Here is a 16,007-nt window from a genome sequence, read left to right as displayed (position 1 = left end):
AAGGAGCAGAGCTGTCAGGACTGCTTAATGCTGGCAGTTTGTACTTGGGAGCCTTTCAGTTCCCAGAATCCTTCAGCATGGCAGCCTGCCAGGTACTTAGCGGAAGCTAAAAACTAACCCCCAGACCATTCACTGCAGTGCACTCAAAATTTTCCACATGTACCATGTCACAAGTGCAGACTGTACAATGAAAGCAAACGCCTTCTGCTTGGGATTCTAATTTTATTAATAATCTAGGAAAAAGCAATCAGAGATTAACTGGCTGACAGCACTATGGTATAGCCAATGTTTATAACTCGGGGGGTGTATGTCAAATGTATATTTCATCCCTTAGAAATAGAATGAGCTCAGACAACAGGGGCTGCACAGCCCTAAATCTACATGCACTACCTGAATATGGGAAGATTGGTGTTAGCAGAAGGGAGAGGGTGGTTATTTACAGTGGAGTGTTTTTTAGCAGTCATTATCAAATGCATAGCAGTGAGATGTGAAACAGTAAAATAAGACACTGTTGGTGGCTGGTAGCTATTTTTTGCCCTTACCCTCTGCATTTTGATGACATTGTGAGAATCTCAGAAATTGGTTGATGAGTGTAGCAGATACATGGCTCTTGGTGGGTTTCCTTTCAGTGGAGAGTTTTCATGTGAACTTTTTATTGTTTTGCATTACCCAAAGCGCAAGGGCTTCTACTGGCAGAGGAAACAAATTGGCACAGTTCTCCTTTTTTTTTTTTAATCTGCACTGAGATCAAGGGCAAGGGCTTCATTTTCCAGCACTAGTCATAAGCCTTTAGCACAAATAGAATGAAAATTGTCTGTCGCTCAGGCAGTTGGACAGGGTTCAGGAAAACTATGTCTGGCACTAATTCCAAAGGGAGGAAGGTTTGGTTCAATCCAGCATCATTAATTTCAACAAACTGTTTTCACTAGTCTATATCCCACTGTTCAAGAGCTGTTTATTATATTTTACTAAATAATGTTTTTTGGAGAACAGAGTAATGAAAAATACCTGATATTATTTACATACATATTACTTATATACACATGTATACTCTCACATGTATCTATACACATAAATAGATATGGTATGTCAGGCTGTATTCTCTCTTTTTTTTTTTTTTTTTTTTCTAAACAACTGCTTGTTTCTTACCTTGCCTTCCCATTACAAAACACATTTATAATGCCAAATATAAAATAGTAAAAATAGCCCAAAAGGCAAAAGAGAGAGAGAGAGAGAGAGAGAGAGAGATGATAAACCCTGGAGCAAAGACAATCTCCACAAATTTGTGAGTTTCACCAAAAAAACCAAGGAAATATAGAGCCTCTTTTTCACCTTGCAGCTATCTTTGGCTGCTGCTTGAAGATTTGACTTAATTCACCCAGGCAGTAGTGTCTAAAAGTAATACACCAAGACAGTTAATTTTGGCACTTAGTTTCCCTTAGGAATTTTACCAACAGTCTTTGTAAAGAAAGTAAATGATCTTTTTTTTCCTCTTGGTTTCTCCCCATGGCTCATCTTGATATGTGCTAATAAAAGAAACTGCCCCCAACCCCCCTTCTGTTCTCACCATTATCCTCTGTCCATATCATCCTTCTTTCAATAATATTAATCAGCATTTGTAACATGGTCTTGGAGAAAAAGTGGCTTTGGTCTTTTCAGATGGCCTAGTTAGAGAGGAAAAGGAGGTTATGCCAAGTGAAATAACTTAAAATAGTGTCAGAGTCTTTTTCTTTCTTTCTTTCTTTCTTTCTTTCTTTCTTTCTTTCTTTCTTTCTTTCTTTCTTTCTTTCTTTCTTTCTTTCTTTCTTTCTTTCTTTCTTTCTTTCTTTCTTTCTTTCTTTCTTTTTCTTTCTTTCTTTCTTTCTTTCTTTCTTTCTTTCTTTCTTTCTTTCTTTCTTTCTTTCTTTCTCTCTCTCTCTCTTCTCTTTTTTTTTCTTTTCTTTTCTTTTCTTTTCTTTTCTTTTCTTTTCTTTTCTTTTCTTTTCTTTTCTTTTCTTTTCTTTTCTTTTCTTTTCTTTTCTTTTCTTTTCTTTTCTTTTCTTTTCTTTTCTTTTCTTTTCTTTTCTTTTCTTTTCTTTTCTTTTCTTTTCTTTTCTCCCCCCCTTTCCTACCTCCCTCATTTTTTTGGAAAACGCAGTAAAGTTCTGTTCAGTTCTCAAGTGTTATTAATCACTGGTGGAGGCCAAAAGCAGGGATATTTTTCTTGGCAGCACGTTTTGATAAACAATCTGTGTATGGGGTGAAGGGAGGGAGGAGCCTGTCTTGCTGGTAACTAAGTTAATATTTGGCAGATTCTTAACTGTCACGAAAGTGCAAGTGGCTCTCAGTGGGAATAGCCTTAAAAATGTACCGATTCAGTTGATTCATTGTTGTTGATTGTTTACTACGTCCACAGGATGTAAGATGAAAACAGTCCAGGAAAAAGTAAAAATAACAACAGCGGAGGCCCCAGCTCTGCATATCCCAGCCTAAAACACACTGCTCAGTCGCTAGTCCCTTGCACAGTGAGCAGAATTAATTATAGGTGTCTTATTTTGCACTGTAAGATGTGGCAAAGGTTAATGTGTGGAAATCTAGGCTCCCAGGCAGGTTTTCAAACCTTAAAGACAGCTGTAGGAAAATCGGTGTGGGCTGGGTCTCAGAGGGGACCCCCCCGCCTCCCCCAGTGCTTCCCGGGGCAGAAGCGAGAGGCTGTGTCGGGGGACTGGGGCTGCACGGGGGGCGGCGGCCGGGCTGCGGGCAGGGCAGCCCCCGCCCCGCTGTGCCCTCGGCTCCCTGGCTCCCTGCTCCAGCACGAAGTGGAAATGGCACCGGGAGAAGAGAGGAAACGAGAGGCAACGTCCGTTAAGAAATGTGTCTTAAGAGTTCCTAGGTGGGAACGGAATAAACTGTATGTCAGCAAGGCTCACTACCTGAAAAATGTTAGGAAAAAACCAGAATTATAATGAGATGAGAACTGAAATGATAAACAGAAACATGTAACTACTCCTATTCTTTGTAACTGAGTGTTTTGACACTTCCTGGCAGCTTCTAGTAGAAGACAATGTTGTTTAACTTTTAATTTGACAAAATTATGCAACTTCTTCCTGAAGTGTTTGTGTTTTGATTTGCTGAACACACTCTCTTTACCACCAAGTGCTCTGTTCACTGCTAATCTCTGCATTGTTTTGAAGCCAGTCATTTGATTGTGACGGATTTTATTTGCTATTCTGAGGTAAATCCATGTAAATTACACTTTCTGGAGTGCACTACCCTTCTCGTTGTTGTATTTTTTTCCAGCTGTAGCTGCTGTTTGGATCAGTAAAGAAAGAACCATTTCTGTGAGTGCCTGCAGAAGAGCCAGCTGCTCTGACGGCTGCAGTGATCAGTGCCAAAACTTTGTAAAGCGAACAGGAAAGAGTTAAACATATTCCCAGGCTGTGAGCATTTAGAGCCAGACCGGACTGTTCATTCCCAAGCTGCTGAGATCATGGGCTCCTAATTATTATCGCTTGCAAACTTTGGGGCTGTCCTATATTCTGCATAATTAACAGTGCACAGCTGATCGATAATCCACAGTACTCCTTTCTCATCCAGATCCACAATAACCGCCGTGTTTTGAGAGCTCATGTCTGGGAGTGGCACGGAGTAGTGCCTGGGGTGCAGCCAGGCCACCTGGGTTTTGTCACTTTGTCCTTCATGGTGTGTTGCACCCTCTGCTTTCCATACCTGCTGGTGGCTCTAGGAAAGGTAGTGGCCAGCTCCTGCCCGCTGTATTTTGTATGATCATTTTGATTCCTTCATTTAAATTGATGCTTCATGTGCTGTTTTATTGTTACACAGACCCATATATGCATGTGTGTACTTTCAAATAAAGATAGTAATAGGAATAAAGGGAAAGGGATTATCAGATGGCAGTATTTATCCTAGGACTGAAAGGAAGGAGTTAGTAGATTTCACTTCTGATTGTGAAAATTATAGTCCTTGTCCCTTGGGACTACTGGCAGGTCATAAACTTTGGGCAATCTCTGCGGAATCCCTAATGCTACATCCACAGTGCTGACTTGTGTTCCTGCACAGAAAACAGTAGCTGGGTAGCAATTGTTCTCAGCCATAGGTCCATTCCTCCTTGCACTCCCCTTCATCTCCCTAAACCATCTACTGTTTGGGGGGGTTCTTACGCTATTTTTTGTTTGCTCACTTCTTTCTTTCAGTTAGCCAGATTAGACACCTGAATGAATTAATTGTTTGGGCTTCCTCTTTGCTTCCTCCAAAAGTAATATTAATTCCTGGATTATTTCAGAGCTAAATAAACACCAGGCATGTTTAGTATAAATCCAGCAAGACCAATCTGGATTGCTCCTGTCCTGTCACACACATGGCAAAGAGAAAAGGCAGAAGGTGAGGGGGAAAGCTTGCTGCTACCCTCGCAAGGACAGTGCTGCCATAGATGGGAAGCTTGTTACATTGCTACCGTTCAATCTATTTTTCCCTACCCAGATTAGATTGATAATGACAAGTCGTTCCCTGTGAAGGTGCCACAGCGTGGCATTTATTTGCATTTACATTGCAGTTCTCTTCATCAGTCAGCTTTGCAGAGATCACTGCTGCTGCTGGCCATATTGTTGCTATGCTGACACTTCATCCTTAAGTGCTGCTTGCGTAATGGTACAGTACGTGCCCATGACCAAAGTTTAAATCAAAGTTTAATCATTACGGAAAGACAAACATATTTCTGCAACTGTGTATCCTGCAAGTAAGAGTAAAGGCAGTTTGGTCGGGTCACAGATGCTAATCTCTCTCTTTTTCTATTCACAAACTATAAAGGGAGTTGACAGCACCTGTAAATGGTTTTCTAAGGCTAGATGATATCTAAGGTGATTATTATTTACACCCACTAGAAAGACTGCTCTTGTGAGCCAATAAGTCTGTTCCTGTGAGGTGAGTTTACCAAAAAAGGGCTTTCTTGCAGGAGGATTCAGTGGATCGAGGATCCAGGGTGAGGGGTAGTTCAAGCACATGGAGTTCCTTGTCATGGTTGGATTTGTGTAACCCAGGGACTGAAATACAGTCAGGATATGTTGCAGTTCTCCATTCTCAGACATGCGAGATAAAGGGGAAGCTTCAGGTCTCTCAACGCGAGTTTTTAAAGCAGAGGCTGACCTTCTATCACAGCCCACTTCTGCTCCTCATATGAAGATCAACGTGAGGCAGTAAAAGGATAGGAAAGGAACTGACATTCCAGTATGAATCAGAGGGAACACATGCTTATTTAGTGAAGTAAAGACATATTAGTGTAGAAATCCTGCAGCCATCACTAAATCACTGTGGCTGGAAGCAAAGACTTTTCCTTTGACCAGCTTTCATCTGCCATACTTCTGTGAAGCTTTTGTAATGCCCACAGTTTAGGTGTGAAATTTTTAAGTGTGAAATCCACTCCCCTTTAGCGCATCTTCTTCTGCCAATTTGCATACAGGAGACTCACATAATTCAAATACTTTTCTATCTCTACTTACTACTTCTACAAGCTTCCCCTGAAAAAGAGTCACTTTGTCACAATTGATTTTCTAACTGTATTTTATCTGGTCCTACCATTTCTGTAACTTCAATGTGTGCATTTCATTAAGCCTTCCCTATAAAATAATTCCACACACATATAATCAAATTCATTTGCCAGCTTTATAGACTAGAACCAGACGCATATAAAATGCTTTAGACAACTAAAAACGAAAATTACACATATTGGTGATATGAAATGAAATATTTAAAGGAACGGTTTTTTTGTCATGTGAGTTCCAAAACGTTATTAATCGAATAGAAGGTATCTTTTCCCGTCGGTGTTGCATGGCTGCTGAGCGTGCCGGTGTAAGGGAGCCGTGGCACCCCGCCATAGAAACACTAAGTTCTTTTCAAACACAGAGGGAAACCTGCAATGGACGGGGATTTCGGCGTTTGTAGCAACAAAGGAATCAGGAAGAGGTACTGAAAGAAAGAAATCCACCCAACACAGCCCAGCTGGGAGAGGTTCCGCGTTCGCCGAGCGTGCGACCGCTTCCCCCCCGCCCTCCGCCCTCCCCCCGCTGCGCGCTGTCTCCGCGGGCACCGTGCGCCCGGCTGCGCGCCAGTGACGCGATGCCGGTGGCCGCCCGCGCCGGGTCCCGGCCCAACCGCGTCCCCGCAGTGACAGTTTATTATTCTTTGGACGCAGGCAGCGATGTCGATATTTGCAAAAACAGCCGCCGACTGCAACGAGAGCAAAAGCGGGTTCTGCAGAGCCCCTCCTGGCCAGCACGGGCACCGGCATGGCCGCGGGGCCGGGCGGGGAGCGGGCAACTTCGGAGATCGCGGGCGGGAGAAGGAAAGCTTCGGGGGGGTTTATTTTGTTTTCCTCCCAGCGAAATGAATTCTTGGCTTATTTGCATGAACCGAGGTTGTTTTAAGTAATTTGCCTGTTAACAGTGTTATGCAAATGTTAGCTAGCTATTTAAAGGGGGAAATAGAAGAAAAAAAAAAAGCCGTGTGTTCTCACAACACCGGGGAAATCCTATGTCCCTTTGCATTAGCGAGATGAGATCACAGCGATTACTCACCTACCTGGCCTCTCCTACACCCTTGAGCAATGCACAGCAATATCTTTCCCAGCCCAACCTTAAACACTTGGCAAACATGGCTGGTTTAAACAAATCAAAAGTGGAAGAGCTTCTGATGCAGTCACAGGCTTACAAAAACTGTGTCATTCTGTCACTGGGATCACTGAAAGAGAAACACGAAATCGGATATTAAGGCGGGATCCCCCATTTGCCTCAGCAGCCGGAGCGCACGGGAATCCCACCGACAGTCGCGGTGGCAGAAAGCCGCGCAGCCGTCACGAAAGCAAAGCGGGGCGAACCGCGGGTTTACAAAATCCCGAAAGCGAGACATCTGAACTTAGAAAGCGCAGTCAGGGAAAAAAAAAAAACCAAGCAAACAAAAAAAAAACCCACCACCCACCACGACGACCACGACGAGGACTGTGCATGCGCGCCCTGGCCGCGGTGCCGCGGCGGGGGGCCGGCAGCGCGGCCGGGAGGAGGGTGAGGGCGCGATCTGGCGTTCAAGTTTCCAAACATAGCCGGCAGCGCAGGCTGTCCGCGCCCTGCCGCGCTCCAGCTGCGGCCGCGCCGGGGAGGGCGCGGGCAGCGCGCCGGGCATGCGCGCCCCGCGCAACAAGTGGGCTCCGCGCCGGCGTGCCGGGGGAGGGGAGCGGGGCGCTGGCGCTCGGCGGTGACGCGGGGCCCCGCCCGGGTGCAGCCGAGCCGGGAGCACGGCGCGGAGAAGGGGAGGGGCGTCGCGGCGCGGGGGGAGCGCGGCGCGGCGGAGGGGGCGCGCAGCCCCACGCGGCGGCGTGCAGCACCCCGCGCTCGGACTGCGAGTAGCGGCGAGGATGTGAGTGAGGAGCAGGCGGCGCCGCTCGCCACGCTGCTGCCGCCGCCGCTGCTGCTCCCGGACTGCCACAGCTCCGCCGGCGCTCAGGGAAGCCGCCGCTGCCGGGACCGAACAGCTCCGTGCGGGTGCCCCTGTCTTGCTCACGGCGGTGGATCAGCACGCACCGAACTGCAAGCTCACGAGGCAGCCGTGGCGGGTGGAAGGTGACCCCCCCCCATCTTCCTCCGTGCACCTCCGCCTCCTCCTGGAGGAGGAGCAGCAGCAAGCGGAGAGCTAGAGAGCGCAGGGAAACAGAAGCGGCTAGAAAGCGACCCCCACCCAGCCAGCCCCCCGGAGGAGCAGTGGAATCGTTTCCCACCCCACCGGGGCAGCAGCGGCAGGACCAGGTAGAAGAAGCCATCTCCGGCCCGGCAGCAGGAGCGAACTAAAAGCAGACGATCCCCCTTGCTGAAACGGGCAACAGGATCAGGTACGGAGAGCCACCCCCCCCCACCCCCACTGCAGCCCGGGGGGGAAGACTGAGCCAGCCCCTACCCCGGTGGCAGCGGCAGCAGCTCCCCAGCCAGCAGCACCATGTCCGCCGCGCAGGTGTCCTCGTCGCGGAGGCAGTCGTGCTATCTATGCGATCTGCCCCGCATGCCCTGGGCCATGATCTGGGACTTCACGGAGCCCGTCTGCCGGGGCTGCGTTAATTATGAGGGCGCCGACCGCATCGAGTTCGTGATCGAGACGGCCCGGCAGTTGAAGCGGGCGCACGGCTGCTTCCAGGACGGTCGCTCCCCCGGCCCCCCGCCGCCGGTCGGCGTAAAGGCAGTGTCGCTCTCCGCCAAAGAAGCGGCGGCGGCGGCGGCCCAGCAGCAGCTCAACCATGTGGATGCCACCTCCAAGGCGGCCTCAGCGGGGCTGACCCAGTCCAACCTAGACCGCTACGGGCTCAGCGCCGCCGCGGCGGAGCAGCGCAGCCGCTTCGAGTACCCGCCGCCGCCGGGCAGCCTGGGCAGCAGCCATGGCGCCCGCCTGCCCAACGGACTGGGGGGGCCCAATGGCTTCCCCAAGCAGCCTGAGGACGGGCCACCGGAGCTGAACCGGCAAAGCCCCAACTCCTCCTCCTCCTCTTCCTCCTCCCGTCGCGGGGCGCACGGGGGGCTCGTGTCTGGCCTCCCCCCGGGGGCCACCGGCGCTCAGATGAATGTGCCCCCCAACCTGCTGCCGCAGACGCTGCTGAACGGCCCCGCTGCCTCCAGCGTGGCGCTGCCTCCGCCGCACGGGGGCCTGAGCGGCCGCGGCGGCGGGGTTCCCCCCGCTCCCTCCGCCTCTTCCCAAGGGGGCACCTGCGGCGGTGGTGCCGGGGGAGGCGGCGGCTCGTCCTCCGAGGCCTGCGGCAAGCGGCCGGGCTCGGTTTCCAGCAGTGACCAAGAGCGGGAGCTGAAGGAGAAGCAGCGCAACGCGGAGGCGCTGGCCGAGCTCAGCGAGAGTTTGCGGAATCGGGCCGAGGAGTGGGCCAGCAAGCCCAAGATCGTGAGGGACACGCTGCTCACTCTGGCCGGCTGCACCCCCTACGAGGTGCGCTTCAAGAAGGATCACGCCCTGCTCGGCCGCGTCTTTGCCTTCGACGCCGTCTCCAAGCCGGGCATGGACTATGAGCTGAAGCTCTTCATAGAGTACCCTAGCGGCTCCGGCACCGTCTTCTCCAGCGCCTCTGGCGTGGCCAAGCAGATGTACCAGGACTGTATGAAGGACTTCGGTCGCGGCCTCTCCTCGGGCTTCAAATACCTGGAATACGAGAAGAAGCACGGCTCTGGCGACTGGCGGCTCCTGGGAGACCTGCTGCCCGAGTCTGTGCGCTTCTTCAAGGAGCTGGTGGGCGCCGACATGCTGCCGCAGCCCTACCTGGACGCCAGCTGCCCCATGCTGCCCACGGCGCTGGTGAGTCTCCCGCGGCCGGGGGCCGGGGCCGGCGGGGCGCAGGGCACGGCCGCCGCCTCTAGGGGACCTGGCGGTGGCGGCGGCGGTGGCGGCGGCGGGGCGATGCGCAAGAGGAAAGCTTCTCCCGAGCCCTCAGACTCGGCCGAGGGTTCTCTGAAGCTCAGCGACGAGCAGCAGCGGCAGCAGTGGATGGCCAGCCAGAGCGAAGCGCTCAAGCTCACCATGTCGGCCGGGGGCTTCGGGGCGGTGCACGGTGGGGGCCCCCCGCCGCCGCCGCCCCTCGGGCCTCACTCAAACCGGACCACGCCACCTGAGTCCGCCCCCCAGAACGGACAGTCCCCCATGGCCGCGCTCATGTCGGTGGCCGACACGCTGGGCAATGCCCACTCGCCCAAGGACGGCAGCTCGGTGCACTCCACCACGTCCACCCGCAGGAACAGCAGCAGCCCCGTGTCGCCGGCCTCGGTGCCGGGCCAGCGCCGTCTGGCCTCCCGCAACGGGGACATGAACCTGCAAGTGGCCCCTCCTCCCCCCAGCACCCACCCCGCCATGGACCAAGTGCACCCCCAAAACATTCCGGACTCCCCCATGGCCAACAGCGGGCCCCTGTGCTGCACCATTTGCCACGAACGCTTGGAGGACACCCACTTTGTTCAGTGCCCCTCTGTGCCCAGCCACAAGTTCTGCTTCCCTTGTTCCAGAGAGAGCATCAAGGCCCAAGGGGCGACTGGTGAAGTCTACTGCCCCAGTGGAGAGAAATGCCCCCTAGTCGGTTCCAATGTGCCTTGGGCATTTATGCAGGGCGAGATCGCGACCATTTTAGCTGGGGACGTTAAAGTGAAAAAGGAGAGAGACCCTTGAGTAAGAAATCCAATCCCTTCAGACTCCTGAAGATGTAGAATTGTGAATATAACAAACTGCAAAAGTTAGTCTTATGTATAGACATTATTTTCGTCGTATGTTTCTATATTTTGAAACAAAGGTATGTACTCTTCTTCATTTGAAGGATAGAGCTGGTTTTTGTTAAACAGAATATAATATTGTTTGGTTACTACATAATACCTGTTCTCATTTCTTTGGCAGTGTGTTGGCTAGGTACAAAGTTAATAGCCCTTAGCGATTACCTGCTGCTGGTGTGTATTTTTGTAAATGTATGCACTTCTCTGAAAGAAGAAGAAAAACACAAAAGACAAAAAAAAATTTTTTTGCCAAGGCCAGTGTTGATGCCTAAAAAATTGCTACAAAAATGGTGACAGCTTATGTTTTACAAGCCCTGAGTGTTAGTCTTTCACTTTTTTTTCGTTTTTGTTTTTTTGTTGCAAAACAGTGGGGTGGCTGTGGGGGGAGGGTGTTTTTTTGTTGCAAGTTTGTAAGGAAAATGTTTCAGTTTGTTTCTATTGATCTGAACGTTTTTTAATCTTCATGTGTTTTTTGTTTTTGCTTTTATTGATGCACGGATGCTTTTGAACAGTAGAGCAAAATGCTGTACATGAGAAACATGCTCTGTTTGTCCTTTATACATTTCTGTAGTTAACAGAACACTGTAATGTGCCTTGGAGCTTAGTAAATTGTAATAAATTCAATTGATATTAATACTTCTTGAGTAGCAAGTTTTATTTTTCTCTAAGCTTAGGCAGTATGTGCAAGCCGTGTTGGCTTTTAAAGGTCTCCATTATACCAAGAGTCTGCAGTTCGTTGTGATAGTCGTGGCACATGTATGCACATTTTCACTAATATGTAGTAAGATGATGATGTTGATGGTGTTATCAAACTTACTTAAATCTTGGCACTGTGCCTATTTACATTTCACCTTTAATGTTGCAGTAACGGTTGCTGACTAAGCATTTTCTATTTACTGTTCCTGCATCTCATTTCCTCCTCCCTTCTCCTCCCCCCCCCACTAGCTCTCCAGCTGCAAGCTGTTTGCAATACAGGATGCATACATTGCCTGTGCAATTTAGTAAGGCTTGAGATTTAAAATGAAGCCTTCTTTTCACAAAAAAAACCCCAAACAAACAAACAAAAAAACCCCAGCATCCCATAGTTAATAATTTTAGTTTATTTTAAGAGTGGTTGTCAAAGTTTGACATTAGCCACAAACTCATGGTAAGGCAGGACTGTAGTGGAACAGAGTACAGAAAGGGTAGCATGAAATAACAGCTTCTACAGTTGGTGTTGCAGCTGCTGGGTTGCTACCCCATTTAGGCATTGGCTTTTCATAACTTGAATTGATGAGCAGTTCAGGGGCTTTATTGTGTTTTCAGGCAAGGAAGCTCCCTTTAACCACTGAAGTGAATGCTTTCTTTTTGGCAATGATTATATGTGATTCTTTATATAATTAACAATTCTGTGTGACATGGGCATTTTCTGGAGATGGGGGGCAGTGTAATACCTGTTAAGTGATCAACAGGCAAAGTAAATACACAGGCCTCATGCTAGCTAGAAAATGCAAACAAACCTAATGTGAACTTTGTCCTTTCCAGTGAAGCAAATGGAGGAAAGAGGGGGAAACCTGAAAAAAACCCAGCAGCACTGCAGAAATCCTTTGCAGTTTGACCAGCAGAATATAGAGCTGTTCCAAATGCAACAGTATCATAGGTTATGAGCTCTTGGTTTTATTGAATAGTAAGGATCCCCACCCGCCAAAGCCCCATAGTTGCTTAAAGGAAAGTCTGGATGGCATTTGGTATCTGCTTGGTCTTAATACATACTTGAATTGTATTCCTGGTGGGAAGGATGGTAGAAGCCTTGAGACTATATTCTTAGTGTGCCTACAGATCTTTGCAGTCTTGTATAGATACACTGGCTGTTTCATGTGTGTGGGGAGGGGGTGGGGTTTGTGGTGCTCTGAGATTTACTATTTGGCATCACTATATCTGTGATTTCATACAATGATTTTGTGTATATATATTTTTTTTTTTCTGCCAAGTGGTATATCAGTGCTTAAAAATCTCCAAACATCTTGTTCTTATGTAATGGATCAAACAAGTAATGCAGAAAAAGAATGTTTTGAGTTAATTGCTGGATACAACTTACATGTTTTTTAGAGTATAGATTTGTACTGGTCCTATTTTCAGTTATTTCTAAACATGCAATTCTCACACAGCAGTTTGTTTTTAAATCATGAGATAGGGAGACTAACATTGTAAGCTCATGACTGGCAGAGAAAAAAATTGTACACATGGTTGAAATTCAAGTTTAAACTTAAGGAGAAGTAATATTCATATGTGAATTGCAACTACTATTAAAAGAGAACTACTACTGGCTATTCAACATTTAATTGTATCACAGAAGTGTGAATACCCTGATTTATATAAATAGAACTACTCCTGTAATCTTGAAATCATTCATCAGTAGTTATAGCTAGAAAGAGACCCATTTGGTGGATTTTTAAAATTTCAGATCATTTTTGAAAAGCTCTTATTTTTTGAAAGATAAGCTCACTTATGAGACTAATTGGTTTGATTTTTAGCAGGCAAAAGAAAGGTAAGGTGCAGTAAACATTGGTGGAAAATAAGCTTGAAGTGAATTGTAATACTGCAGTTAATTAAAGTTAACCATAGCTACGGGGTGTTTGTTGTATGGAGGTTTTTTGTAACCATGTGACCTTTTCTTTTACTCTGGCTCATTAAGCAGCCAGTCTGGGCATATTAGCCAGCATTTCTCTGAGCCCATTCCATAGGTTTTTGTCTTTCTGAAGATGTCCACAGCTGACAAACAAGTTGTAACCTTTCTTCGAGAAGGAAAGGGGAGCTGTCGAGTGAGTCTCATGTACAGAGATTCAGCTTATTTCTGTATTTTACAGTAATGCTCCCATCCCCCATACTTGCCAGTTATTTAAGGTACAGCCGAATGTTTGCTTGAATAAATGGTGTAAGTTAATTTATTTGTCCAGATGGTCATTTATTGTGCTTTCATTCCTTCTTGTAATGGGGAAGTATTTAAATGGTTTATTTTCCCAGGGAGGGTTGTTGTGTTTTGCTTTTTGGTTGTTTGGTTTTTTTTTTCCCAGTTAGATTATTCTTGACATTTCTTTTAATAGCCTCGTAGCCTATTTTCTTAGAAATGGGTTAGAACATGTGTGTCACTGGATGTTTGTTTTTTAAGCATTGGCAGCTGTGTGTGAGTTGGAGATAGATGTGTTTATGCAGTGAAGAGCTGCTATGTCCATTTGGGGGAAATACTACACTGTTCCAACAGGAACTTGAGTTTACCAATGGTAACTGGTGTAATTTAATACAAACTTTGTTATCTTTTTTATTTGCTAAGCAATGTTGTGCATATGAGCATGCTCACCTCCCTGAACTAGTCAGGACTAACATTGTTTTGAAACTGCAATCTCTTCAAATAGGCTGGCTGCCAGCACAGCTTTGCAGGGTTGCAGCAGTCACTGGAAAAAGGGTTGTCTGCTTCTTTATGTGTCTTGTGAGCTAAGATTTTCTTCCCCTGAAGGGAAAGGGCTTTGTCTTCAGAGCTCTCAGGTTCCCAGCTTACTATGCAGTAGTTGCCTTGCAGCTTCCCTTTTTCCTAAGTCTTGCCATTTTCTTTTTTTTTTCTTTTTTCTCTTTTTTTTTTCTATGCAGTCATTCTCCATTCATTGTAGGATGGATTGTGTTGTGCATTAGCAACTTCTTTCTCTGCCAAAGTGACACATCCTGTAGATCTGCAGCAGAGTATTGAACTGTCACTGTAGTGCTGACTCTTGTAAGGCTATTCTTGAAGCAGAACAGCTTCCCCCTTGGCGTTCAGCCATCAGAATCCATTACAGCACGCATTTTCTACCCAAAACATTTCTGTACCTACAGAGTTGTCTTTACAACCATCCCCCAGAAGACGCAGAGGGCATGGTTATACCTTCCTGTATAGAAACATGCACTGCTGGATTTATCTTCAAGGTGTCTGAAAACCATATGACCAAGCTTCTGTTGTTTCAGCCCCTGCCTTAAAACCTCTACTGCAGTTTGGTAAGGGAAATGCCTCTGCTGATGAGTGATGTAAAAAGAGCTGTATACAAAGTCTTTTCCCAGATGTATGTCTCAAAAGAATTAGGCATGTGTGCACTGACTGAGGCTACCACAGGGCTCCTCTGATGAGCCAGACAAACATCTCTGTCTCCACGTGTTTGCCACAGGGCAGCCCAGCCCTACGCTTCCACCCCTGACTGGGAGGTTCTGCAGGAATCCAGTTCTTCTCCCTGGGAATTGACTTGCCTAACTCCATGAGAAGAAACATGGGAGAGTACATGTCATTGCAAGTTTTTGACAGCAAACCCACTCTCTTTCAGCCATTCAGGGAACTGTAGGGTGAGCAGCAGAAGGCAGCAGTTAGACATGTGAATGGAAGGGGGAGGATGCTCACCAAAAGTCTGTCTGGCCAGAACAGTCTGTGACTGGTTGGACTGGCTGAGCTACTTGGGCTAGGTAGGTTCAAGATTCCAAGGTCTGACTGCTTGGCTGGATGCAATGAACCATGCTGGTATAAGTCTGCATTGCTGAGAGGGAACGTAGCTACCCTGAAGTGTCCTCTCTCCCCCTTCACTGACACAGCCGTGCAACCCTGCCTATTCCGGGTGGAGACGGCATTCTCCTCGCTGCTGTGTTCTTTGCCTTCCCGAAGCGCCCTTGCAAGGTTTTTTGGAGGCGGTGGGAGCAGGGGTGGAGGTGAGGAAGGTCAAGCTTCTTAGGTTTCAGCTGATTTGGCATCCGCTCACAGCCCTCCGCGCCCCACCCCCTCCCCCGTAGCCCTGCTCGGCCATATGCACTCGCTGCTGCTTTTATGACCCTTTGCAAAGAAAGCTTTAAGATGTGAACTGCCGCAAATCGCAATTTATTTTCAGGGAATTTCCCTTTCCCCTTTCCTACACGATCATCGTTAACAGTCAGAAGATTCTGGTTTTCTGTCGTCCCCGAAGACCCTACAATGGAGAGCTGTGCCTTTCTCTTTGGCTGGCACTGCTCTCCCGGCGGTACTGGGTGTGCCAGGCCACCCGTTCGCTCAAGTCTGCTTCACTGGGGTATCTTTCTATTTCTTTTTTGGCCAGCGCAAAGGCCCTTTACTTTGTTCAGGGAGTGGAGGCTGAGCCTGGCAACTCCACCGCAGCGCGGAGCGGCTTGGCACTGCTGCGGCATGGCAGCTTAGGCAGGGACTGAACCGAACTGAATCAAACCGGGCTGGGCTGGGGAGGGTCGCCAGGGCATGCAGTTGCCGCTGGGTTGGGCCGACCTAGACAGCCATGTGATTGCCTGCCTGCCCTCCTGCCTGCCCGCCTCTGCGCAGGGGATGGGAACGGGGACATGAAACATGTCTGTGCAGCTTCAAGGAGCGGAGCAGAATTCCCCACTGTCATCATCCTCCTCCCCTCCCTCCCTGCAGGCTGCCAGAGAGGAGGGCTGATTACAGCTCCGCTATTGTTCAAGTAACCTACAAATGGATTTGCATGGAGGCAGGTTGGGAGGGGCAGAGGGTGGGATTTATTAGCAGCAGCTAAATTCGTCGGGATTACTATTAGACTGAGAGCTTCTCAATGGGAATGATCCCTGGGTGAGCGATGGGGTGGAGGGGAGGGACTGGAAGCTCCTTTTCTGCAAATAGGTGAAGGGGTGGCTGGCTCCAGCCGAGTAGGAGAGGCAGGCAGGGTGCAGCTGGCTGGGGACGGCGCTTCACCTCGGTTTAAACTG

At 48.4% G+C, this 16,007-nt stretch overlaps 1 protein-coding gene across 1 annotated transcript; it reads left to right on the top strand.

The window, feature by feature from the left end:
- Nucleotides 1-7,313: 7,313 nt before the first annotated feature.
- Nucleotides 7,314-13,212, top strand: IRF2BPL (interferon regulatory factor 2 binding protein like). The gene has a single exon (XM_030949476.1). The coding sequence runs from the start codon at nt 7,978-7,980 to the stop codon at nt 10,189-10,191; it is 2,214 nt and encodes a 737-aa protein (XP_030805336.1). The 5' UTR covers nt 7,314-7,977; the 3' UTR covers nt 10,192-13,212.
- The last annotated feature ends 2,795 nt before the right edge of the window (nt 13,213-16,007 follow it).

This window comes from Camarhynchus parvulus, chromosome 5, assembly GCF_901933205.1.
Source record: "Camarhynchus parvulus chromosome 5, STF_HiC, whole genome shotgun sequence".
Taxonomy (NCBI): Eukaryota; Metazoa; Chordata; class Aves; order Passeriformes; family Thraupidae; genus Camarhynchus; species Camarhynchus parvulus.
Note: the sequence above shows the minus strand (reverse complement) of the source record. Positions and strands in the feature narration are given on the sequence as shown.

What these genes read in the sequence shown, in the direction of transcription:
- IRF2BPL (XM_030949476.1), top strand. Translation starts at nt 7,978, where the DNA reads ATGTCCGCCGCGCAGGTGTCCTCGTCGCGGAGGCAGTCGTGCTATCTA.